The sequence below is a fragment of the Pseudorca crassidens genome, chromosome 11 (assembly GCF_039906515.1).
Source record: "Pseudorca crassidens isolate mPseCra1 chromosome 11, mPseCra1.hap1, whole genome shotgun sequence".
NCBI lineage: Eukaryota > Metazoa > Chordata > Mammalia > Artiodactyla > Delphinidae > Pseudorca > Pseudorca crassidens.
Genome location: NC_090306.1, coordinates 86450022 through 86461025, shown reverse-complemented (window position 1 = coordinate 86461025; position 11004 = coordinate 86450022). Strand labels below are relative to the sequence as shown.

Genomic DNA, 11004 nt, shown 5'->3' with positions numbered 1-11004 from the left:
ACATCATACACTGACCTCTTTATGAAGCCTCTCAAGAGAAATTTCTTTCTGGTCTTAATATTAGGAATAACAGTGTTTCGCTTGGGTAACTGGTTTGGTTTTGCTTTATGAACACTGTAAATGATGTAACTAAGTTTCCTTTTCTGACTGCCTGCTGAAAACTTAGAGCCAAATTTGTGGTCCACCCAGAGTAAACGAGTAGGATTATATAAGCATTTTGCATACGTTTCATTCCTGGTTCTTCTATTACTAATTCCTTGGTGTATTTTATGGAGTCTTTTAAGCCACCTTAAACCCTGTCTGGAACAATGTTGTGTATAAGCAGATAAATAAACTTTTAAAATGTGGATTTAAAAAGAAATAAGACCCATATCGAAATCAATTGGATATTTATATACCAATTAGAACAAAATTATATAACAATTTGAAAAAAATAGAGACAAAATATAAGTTATTTATAAATAAATCTAATAAAAGTGCAAACTCTACACGGAGAAAAAAATGAACTTTATTGAATTATATTAAAGAAGTTCTAAATAAATGGAAAATATGCTACGTTCAAGAATCGGAAGACTCAGTTCTCTCCAAATTGATGTATAGATTTATTGCCATTCCAATTAAAATCCAGTAGGTTGTTTTGTTTTTTTTCCTGGAACTTGGAAAAGTGATTCTAAAATTTACTAGAAAAGCAAAAGTTCAAGAATACACAGGATACTCCTGAAGAAAAAATAAGGTGTGACTTGCCCTCTTAGATGCCAAACCTTTAATAAAGCTGGAATGATGAAAACTGACTTTGCCACAGGAATAGGCAAACTGACCAGTGGAACAGGCTAGGGAAGCAGACTCAAGAACATACAGAAACATGACAGATGACGTAGCTGTTAAAGGGAAAGCATGCACTATTCAATAAACTGGTTTCCACAGTGAGGGGCGGGGGCGGGGAGTAATTGGACCCTACCTGTCACCAGGCACAAAAATAAATTCTAGATGAACAAAGGCTTAAAAATGAAAACTAAAGCCTTAAAACTTTTGTAGGGCTTCCCTGGTGGCACAGTGGTTGAGAGTCCGCCTGCCGATGCAGGGGACACGGGTTCGTGCCCCGGTCCGGGAAGATCCCACATGCCGCGGAGCAGCTGGGCCCGTGAGCCATGGCCACTGAGCCTGCGCATCCGGAGCCTGTGCTCCGCAACGGGAGAGGCCACAACAGTGAGAGGCCCGCGTACCACAAAAAAAAGAAAAAAAAAATTTTGTATTTTTATGACTTCAGGATAAAAATAAATTCATTTAAAAAGATACAGAAAGCAGTCATAAATATTAACACCACTCCCATATATAAAGAGCTACAAATCAATAAGAAACACATAACCCAACTGAAAAATGAGCCAGAAACCCAAATAGATATTTTAAGGAAAAGGAAATGCAAATGGCCAATAAGCATAACAAGAGCTTAATCTTATGAGTGATTGGAGAAATACAAAAGCAGACCCTAAAGAAATATCATTTTACACCCACTAGAATGGCAAAATTAAGAAATCTGACTATACCAAGTGATGATGAGTGCATTGAACAATGGGAACTCACTGTTGGTGGGAGTATAAATTTGAAACCAATTTGGCTTTTACATCATCTAGCCTATGACTGAGAAACTTCACACCCAGATACTCTGTAAAAACTTTAGCATATATGCAGGAGATTAGAATATTCATAGGATCATTGTTTATACAGGCTGTAATCTGAAAATAACCCACATGTCCACAGACAAGAAAATAAATGAATAAATGGTGGAATAGAGGCACAATGGGATATTTTGCAGCAGTGAAAATGAAAGAACTATGGCTACATGTAATCTAGATTCTCTTAGTGACATAATGTTAAGTTTAAAAAGCAAATGACAGAATACTACATAGAATATGGTACAACTTTCTATACTACCCAAACACAAACAGAACTAAGCAGAGTTGTTTCAGGGCACATACATGCGGTAACAAAACTTAGAAAATGGGAGGGTCCAATGATTAACACAAAATTCAAGATAATTAAAAAAAAAAAATCTCTGAGTAGGGAATGAGGGGATGGGAGGGAAAGGACTCCCTGAGGAGATGCAACAGGCTCTGGTAAAACTGTACTTCACAAATTAAGTTGTGTGTTCTTTATATTCTTTTGCAACATTATTATTAAAATATTGTAAAAATTTTAAACTTAAATTACAAAAAGAAACTGGAAAGTGCCTCGTTTCCGGTGTACTAGCCATAGATGCCGCCCGCAAGGTGCTCTGGGTCAACACTCTCGTTGGGCGTGGCGTGCGAGGGAGCGGAGCCCCCAGGGTCGCTGCACGCATGTGCCCTCCTGCCAGCCAATCAGAGACGCTCCCGGACGAGGCGAGGTCGGCTTTTCTTCCGCGAGAATTCTGACCTGCTTCGGAATAGCTTCGAGGCTGTGAAGAGGTTAAGTCTGAGGGGTTGGGGCAGGGGAGGCGGGAGCGGCGGGGACTCCTGTACTGAGGCGTAAAACTGTGGTCGTCGGCCATAGGGGTGTTTTTCAGGTGTGAGGAGGGGAGCGTTTGTCCCGTGCGGGAATGTGAGCCAGGGGTTATTCTTGACCTGTGAGGTAAATCTTACCCGCTGGGTCTCCCTGGGGCGCCTGACAGGAATTTGAAGGCAGTACAGCTCCCTGCGGGCAGGGCCGCGAGTGGGCGGAAAGGCGCTAGCTGCGCTGCCTCGGGACTGGACGCGACGCTGGGCGGGTGGACAGGTTGACAGCAGGCGAGGAGGGTGGGCCCTCGTCAGCGGGCCCACACCCCGCAGAAACCATTTAGATGGAGCCAGGTCTCCCCTTCACTGGTCCTCGAGGCCTGGGTCGTGGAAATCTTACGGGACGTTATTTTCTGCGGCTCAGGACTCAGAACGTTTTATGTTGTATTTCTGTTGCTGGCAACTTCTTTGGGACGGGCTCGTGATCCATCCTGTCAGTAATTACGATTTTCACATTGTGACTGAAATCAGCTGGATCTAGATTTGCCCCGATTTAGCCAGAACCTGGCCGGGCTAGGATTCCGCCGCCCTCCCGGTCCTCAGAGGCGAACCACCGCCGGCGCCAGGGGCGGCGCAGTCATTATCTTCTTCTGTTAACTTTTGGTCCAACAGAATAAATGAAAAGACTCCTAAAGTGGTATTCGACTAAAATCATCTTTATTTGATATCTCTCATTTTGAAATTTGCCAGTTCATTTAAATGGTGTCTTTGGATTCAGCAGGTTTGATTTTTTTTTTTTTTTAATCAGAAAACATCGAAAAATGGTGCCCTCAGGAAGAAAACATACCGGGAAATCTGGGAGGACATTCATGGAGGATCAGGTTATAAGAGCCTGTGACTTTGAGAAAGTAGATAAAAAACATCTGATTGGTTCAGAGGATGTCATCGAAGGTACCGTATAGCTAATGTTGGGCGGTGACCATGTCCTGCATTTATTTTCATGTACTTCATGTTTCTTATTTGGACTTAGTGAAGCTCCTATAGCATCTTTCGCCTGATGTCTGATAAACAGTACATAGATTATTATGACATGAACACAGGAAGACTTGCAAAATTGTTCCCATAAAATGGTCTTGGATCCTGATTTAATTCCATCTAACCTGCAGAGAAAGTAGTGCATTTATATGTGTTTTAAAAACTTGTCTTGGCACAAAGCCTCAAAAAACCTCGAAATTAAGATATTACTCCATTTAAAAATTACCAAAATAGCATACTTAATTTCAACTTTTTCTTTTTTTATTGTCAATTCAGGGAAGACTCCAGTACTTGATAAACATGGGAAGAAAAGGACTTCTGCAGGAAAAGTTGAAGACGTGGGGTAATATGCTTAAACAATTTTCACCTCTTAGACTTTAAGAAAAGTCTATTTGGTTGTCCAATGAGTATTGCACGTAAAATACTGGGCATGTGATATTTCTTCCAAAACAAGAATGATATTTTATGGATCCTTAATTAAAAGTTTTTTGATGTATTTTTTTTTCACAGGGGTGAAGTGCAGAATATGCTGGAAAGATTTGGAGGTATGTTTTAGGAGATATTTGTATTCAAAATTGTTTTAAACCATATAATTTGTATAATAGTAAGTAATAATCAGTGGAATATAAGACTGTTATTTAATGCTTTGTTCTCATATGTAAGATTTTGCACAAGTATATGTGGTTCGGCTTCATAGATTTCCTTACTAACTTTTTCCAGTTGTTGACGTGAAAAGAGATGGTGCTAACGATGGTGAGTTAAGAATGGTCCTGTTACTTTATAGGTGTGTGAGTTTAATGGACTATGAAATTTTAGAGCAAAAATGGATGGGAAAAGTGTCTATCCCTCTGTTTGGACTTTCACGGACTAAGTGATACAAACACACGCACATATCTGTATATGTCAGTTTTTCATTTTCTCAATTTAGTTATTTTCTATGGCATTCCTGTGTTCTTTAGGAAGGGCAGTGTAAATTAAAGCCTTTAAAATAACTTTATTTTTATGTTTACATTATTAAACTATGTAGTTGAGAATTAAAGACCACCTTGCTAGTAAGCAAGAGATCAGATAAAAAGTTCATAAACTTTAAATTGTATGTCAAATATCAGTTACGTTAACTGTGTTAGGGGATAGTATTCTTATAAAAGAGTCAATATTTGGCTCCTCTCTAGTATTATTCATATAATCAAGTCTTTTTTGAAAGCTTTGCCCTATTTGGTAGTAACAAAATGCTTGTTTTATAATCTGTCTTATAAGTTTATTATTATAGATGGATATTGGAAATACAAAATGTTTATGTAATAGTGTAGGTCACCTCATCGTGATTACTGAAAAGTATTGATGGTAGATCCCTATGCACGTGCCTAGCAAAGGATTACCTGAAGTATTAAAAAGTTTATGAAACGCAGTACTTATATTATTGGTAAAATGTCCCATAAAAATGTATTTAAAAGGGTTCTTTTTTCTTTTTCTTTTTTTTCTTTTTGGCTGTGTTGGGTCCTCGTTGCAGTGCGCAGGCTTCTCATTGCGGTGGCCTCTCCCGCCGCGGAGCACGGGCTCCGGGCGCATGGGCTTAGCAGCTGTGGCTCGCGGGGCTCCAGAGAGCAGGCTCAGGAGTTGTGGTGCACTGGCCCAGGTGCTCCACGGCATGTGGGATCCCCCCAGACCAGGGCTCGAACCCGTGTCCCCCGCACCGGCAGGCGGACTCCCAACCACTGCGCCACCAGGCCTAAAAGGATTCTTGAATGAATTTATTTAGATATTTACTTAAAATAAGATTTTCCTATGCTTGGTTGGTCTTTGTCTCTTTTAGTAAAAATATTTTTTAAAGTATCACTGACTATATTTTAAAAAAGTATTTTCTTTAACTATTTTTATTCTTTTTAGACTCTTAAAATAGTTTTGCATTTCATATAATGAGTTCTAAATTTAGCCTTTATTAGTGTTTTCTTATGAAGAAATTAAAGTCTGTCCTTCAGACCCTTTCTTTCAGTTATTAGCTCTTTTTAATCACCTCTAAATTAAAAAATTATCTCTAGTTAGGAAAATCAGAATTGGGATACCAATAACTAAAAGTTTTCTCAGAAAAAAAAAAGCAAGGAAATAATCTTGCTTTTTGATATTATGTGTATTTTTAAAGATCTTTTCAAAACTCTTGAACCAGCTTTATCGATGTTTATTTGAATACGTGGGAACAAAGTAACTTTCTTCCACATTAAATTTAATGAGTATTTATTTTCAATATAGCTGATATTAACAAGGCTCTTCTTGCCAAGAGAAAAAGACTAGAAATGTATACCAAGGCTTCTCTCAAAACCAGTAACCAGAAAATTGAAAACATTTGGAAAACCCAACAAGAGCAAAGGTAGGATGTTGTTTTTTTCACTGCCACAACATTTGCATCATTTCTTAGTATTCATCGGTGCAAATTATGAGAAGTACTATCATCTTCTACTTATTGGGATCTCTAGTAAAAAAGTATATTTGGCTTGATTTTCCTCTAAGTCCTTTAGTCCTATAACTTCATTCCTTCACAGACTTGAGATATATTTCCTAGAAATCAATAAAGATGTCCTTTTTCCCCTTTTAAATAATGTTTGAGGGTTTTTTTTAACAATAAAGGTAATTTATATTCATTCTAAAAATACACTAGCTGAATAAAAAGTAAATGTCATATAAACCATTAGTCTTATGATAGTTAACTGTTTAACAGTGTAGAAAAAGATCAACCTTATGTATTATAAATAATTTGTATATTTTAGCTGAATTAACTATTCTTTTGTACAAAATCATTGTACCAAAATGAGGAAAAATTAAGTGAAATATTTCTATTTGGAAATGTTATATGATAAATATAATAACTTCAGTGAATCTATTTATCATATCACAACCTATATTCAGTAGGAGAAAATGAAAAATAAATTGCTTGGAGATAAAATGGACTTTTCTGGAAAATGTATATGTACAATAAAACTCCCTTAGTTTTCAAGAGCTTAAAGTACATGAGAGGGTTTTTCTGTTAGTTGGTTAGGAAAATAAATACTTCTGAATCATGATAAATCATAACTTTACTTCTTGGCTTCACATCTGAAAATTTGATATTATTTTCTTTTTTATTATAGTATAATTAGTCAAATCAGTTTTGTCTTGAAAGTCTTTCCATATTGATGTGAAATATGACAATATTCATTATGTTTTACAGGCAGAAGCTTAACCAAGAATATTCTCAGCAGTTTCTGACTTTGTTCCAGCAGTGGGATATAGATGTGCAGAAAGCTGATGAACAAGAAGAAAAACTAACTGTTAGTATTATGCTTAGCTTTATAGCTTTATAATTAATCTACTATTACCAAGTGTCAAGTAGGAAGGGAGAGGCCGGCCTTGCAGTACATCCATGGACCTTAGCCAGGTTCCATTGCCCATTGCTGGCTATATGAGTTTGGTTCTGCTGAATGCAGAAGTACAGGCACATACCATACTCATAAAAGCTGTTGGTCTTTGCTTCGTAACATATTGTTAATATCAAGTTTGCTATTATTAATACTATGCAGAGGTTATAGTTTTTGGTAATGACAAAATCTAGGGTATGCGTATGTAAGTGGATGGCTAAAGTAGGGTGAAGAACAAAAATCATTGGTGGAAAACAGGCCAAGAAACTGAAAGACCAGCAATATTGTAAGGATCATCTGTGTTGACACTGAAAGCACGAAGAATTAAAATATGTTTTGAGTACTGTTGAGATTTCCTACTCAATGACCGGTAGGGTTATTATATTATTGTATATAAGTGGTGAACACAAATTATGTAAACTCAGTCATAGTAAATGCTAAAATCTTAAAAATATTGATTTAAAAACTATTCTTTTTAAGTGTAATGTAGAATTAATTTTTGCTAAATTTTACCCAAATTGTTATTTCATAATTTTTTCTTTTACATTTGTAGAATATGTTTCGACAGCAACAGAAAGTTTTTCAACAGTCTAGAATTGTTCAGAACCAGAGACTGAAAACAATTAAACAATTATATGAGCAGTTCATAAAGGTTTGTTGTATTTGGTAACATAATACATTCTTATAAAATATAATTCATTTGTGGAAGTAGAAGATAAATTTTTTCTCAGTTTAAGGGAAGAACATTTTGCTTATACATTTTAAATTCTTAACAGTTTTCCATTTTGAATGCATTGTTTTCGATTTAATTTAAGTGCTAAATGCTATCACTAAGTATTACCACTTGGTGTAGGAACTTTAGTACTATATTTGACTCCTCCATCTCTCTTATTCTTCACATCCACTGCTACTGCCCTAGTTCAGAACCTCATTATTCTTTGCTTATACTATGAAAACTCTTAACTGATTTCTGTTTTCCAACCCATCCTTCGTGGGTCTGCCATATTATCTTTCTATAACATTACCTTTTCCCTCCTGAAAAACTGTCAGTAGCTTCTCATGCTAAATTCTTAGGTACTCAAGATTCACCCCCAAAAAATATGATTCTTTTTTTAATGCTCCAATTACTACATTCATCCATTACTTCCACCCCCTCCACATAACGGCTTTCTCTGAACTCACTCACTTTGCACTTTCATGCTTTTGTTTATGCTCTTGCCCTAGAATACTTTTAACCCCTTTTCCTAACCTTCCTTTCAGTCTTATTCTTTTGCCAACTAAATTGGAATTAAGTCCCCATTTTCTACTATATAGCTACGGGAAGTTGTGCTTCTATTCCTTTTATAAAATTTTGTGTGATTTTTGTTTGTTTCTTTCAGTGAGAAGGTACACTACTATTGTACCTCCTTTAATAATATTTGATTTATGTCTGACATTTTCTATTCCTTCAGTGGATATTTTGGTTTTCATGTATTAGAATATTTTTATTTGAGATAAATAATGTGCATTGATGAATATTAAAAAGTTCCTGCTTTTGAAAATTAATTGTATAAGTTTTGAACCTGAGATGAAAAGTGGTGGTTTGTAACTGAACTAGCCTTTTGTGTTTTAGAGTATGGAGGACTTGGAGAAGAATCACGATTATCTACTTACTGGTGCACAAAACGAACTTAGAAAAGAAATGGCTATGTTGCAAAAAAAAATTATGATGGAAACGGTAAGTTATTATATTTAAAATTGAAAAAATAAGGATTATTGTTAGCATTGAAATATTTTATTTGCTGAAATATGTATAACACTTATCTAAAAATTAAACAAATGTTTAATATCTCCTTTCATTTGACAGCAGCAGCAAGAGATGGCAAATGTTCGAAAGTCTCTTCAGTCCATGTTATTCTGACTCTTTGAAGGAATAACTTGAACCTAAGTAATATGATACAATTATAACATTAGCTAAGAGGCATGTAAGTTTTTAGAGTGGTTGAAAATTCTGGTTTAAAATATTACATCATATTAATCATTAGCTTAAGTGCAAGACCCTTCTTCTTCACCTCCAAATAAAATAATGAAGTTATGTGAGTAGCAGCAATTCCTAAATTATATGTACCACTGTGCTTTCAGCTCTTTAATACTAATAGTGATTTTTTCTAACATTTGTCAATTAACTCTTAGCAATAAATATGATTTAATTTCAAGTTTTGGCTTCAGTGTATTTGTATCACTTCCAAAAGGTAGAAAGCACAGGTATAGATGGTTAATTAATTTTGTTCTTAAGGAAAAAAAACCCACAAAATCTGTTTTATACGTACACCCTTTCATGCATATTCATTAAGTTACACTACCAATTCTAATGAAAATAAGATTTCAAAAGAAAATACATTCTATTGACTTACAAAATTTATTAAACGCAACTTAAGTTTCCGTTCTGGAATAAATTAAACTGCTAAAAACCATTAACACAACCGAACAAGATATATAAATAATCCATTTTAAGACATGGATTTGTGAGTGTCATTTCCACAACATCAAAATGCCATTTAATTTGGCTCAGTCCACAATTAAATGACACATGCCCTTAGTAATGACAAATTGCATCCTGCAATCTGTCTTTAACTATAAATTACACAGAATGTCTTTAACCATCTGTCTTTAACTATAAATTACACAGAATGTCTTATTTTTCAGTTTTAATATTCAGTAAGTATATGGATGTTTTTACATTCATTTCCAAATTTGAACAGTTAATTCCTACATCCTGTATTTTAAAATGTGCATTTTTAACATAGAAAAACATATGAAACTCTTGATTTAATAAATATTAAATTGTTTCAGCATTTGTTTGAAATATTTGAGTTAAACTTACTATTTTTTGCTGAAACTACTTTCACTGAATCATTCAAAAACAAAAAATATGCCCAAAAGATGGAGAAAGGAGTGACTTTGTCCTGTTTTTCCATATTTTAAATTCTAATTTTTGCTGCATAACCCACACTTATCTTAGTTTTAGGTTTTCCAAGTTTTTAAAAATGAATCCATACTGATTCTCTTTTTCTAACTGTGCTAACTTATGTAGGAAGAAATTAGTCCTCCACCATTAACAAATATCTGACATTAAGGGGACAGTTTACTTCCTAAATTTTTGCATTTTGTAAAGCCTTTTAAGCCAAAGTACATGCTGGAATGTAAATTTTAAGTATTATAAAATTTAAGTTTTAAGTACTATTCAAATTAAGAAGGTCCTTATTGAATTTACCAGTTGTTTCAGAGGCAAAATAAGTCCTCCAGAGTATTTTCTGTGTACTTAATTCACATAAGTATATATTTTTTCCTTTTTTTAAAAAAAAATATTTATTTGTCTGCACCAGGTCTCAGTTGTAGCATGTGGGATCTAGTTCCCTGACCAAGGATCGAACCCGGGCTCCCCACATTGGGAGCATGTAGTTGTAGCCACTAGACCACCAGGGAAATCCCTATTTTTTCCTTTTAAGGAATATCAACTTTCACTCTTTTTCAATATGCCTTTTTCTTGCATATTAAGATATAGTACATGTTCATTACTCCTTTTTAAAAAAAAATTATTTCACCATATGGCTTATGGTCTACAGAACTGTTGGATAAAATTACAAACAGGTAAGATGGGAGTCCGAGGATTTGGATCACCAAAGACCCATGTGATAGTTCTATTATTCATAATGAGCAAGGTAAACACTTTTAAGTGGGAGTGGAAAGATGAGAATCAGTACATAATGTAGTTAGTTGTTGAATAACAGATACTTATTTTATCCCCATTTTACCTCAAATGAGTAAAAGTGTACTTGAAGTAGCTTTAGCTGATATTCTAAAGGGAAGATAGTTTTGCTGTGTTTTCATAAATTACTAATTTTCTTACACGTCAATTGTGCTTTACCTATTGTTTTGTTTTTCACAAAGGGAAATGTTTAATGTCTCCTTTTTTTGTGACAATGAAGTTTAAACTCAGAATATCAAGGAACAAGTTGCCCTCACTGTAAAGATTCATTTGTTTTTCTGAACTGGTAAGATAAATTCCTCTTACTGACTACAAATTACAGAAGTTGGTACACTAAAGCAAGTATTTCGTTTTATACAAT

General features: G+C 34.9%; 2 protein-coding genes across 6 annotated transcripts in view; one reads left to right on the top strand and one right to left on the bottom strand.

The window, feature by feature from the left end:
* The first annotated feature begins 2314 nt into the window (after positions 1-2314).
* On the top strand, positions 2315-9364 carry SYCP3 (synaptonemal complex protein 3). Of its 3 annotated transcripts, none has more exons than XM_067697719.1 (9): positions 2315-2444; positions 3280-3422; positions 3783-3849; positions 4017-4051; positions 5754-5871; positions 6709-6808; positions 7449-7547; positions 8508-8612; positions 8742-9364. In XM_067697719.1, exons 2-9 carry the CDS (start codon positions 3293-3295, stop codon positions 8793-8795), a joined length of 708 nt encoding a protein of 235 aa, XP_067553820.1. In that variant the 5' UTR covers positions 2315-2444; positions 3280-3292; the 3' UTR covers positions 8796-9364. The 3 variants fall into 3 exon arrangements, with proteins under 3 accessions (XP_067553820.1, XP_067553819.1, XP_067553818.1); XM_067697718.1 differs by lacking the exon at positions 8742-9364 and adding an exon at positions 2530-2607 and having other exon boundaries at positions 2398-2444; positions 8508-8653; XM_067697717.1 differs by lacking the exons at positions 2315-2444; positions 8742-9364 and adding an exon at positions 2461-2607 and having other exon boundaries at positions 8508-8653.
* CHPT1 (choline phosphotransferase 1) overlaps positions 8648-11004 on the bottom strand; it is a 34952-nt gene continuing 32595 nt past the window's right edge. For all 3 annotated transcript variants that reach the window (XR_010932545.1, XM_067697713.1, XM_067697712.1), the window contains one exon: positions 8648-8818. Coding sequence is in view for 2 of the 3 variants with exons in the window: in XM_067697713.1 (XP_067553814.1) it covers positions 8777-8818 (42 nt within the window). In the remaining variant the exon portion in view is untranslated. The remainder of the gene's footprint in view (positions 8819-11004) is intronic.

Excerpts from the sequence above, each read along its gene's own strand:
- SYCP3 (XM_067697719.1), top strand. The coding sequence starts at position 3,293 with ATGGTGCCCTCAGGAAGAAAACATACCGGGAAATCTGGGAGGACATTC. Across the intron at positions 3,423-3,782 it reads TTCAGAGGATGTCATCGAAG|GGAAGACTCCAGTACTTGAT; the intron begins GTACCGTATAGC and ends TTGTCAATTCAG. Across the intron at positions 3,850-4,016 it reads GGAAAAGTTGAAGACGTGGG|GGGTGAAGTGCAGAATATGC; the intron begins GTAATATGCTTA and ends TTTTTTTCACAG.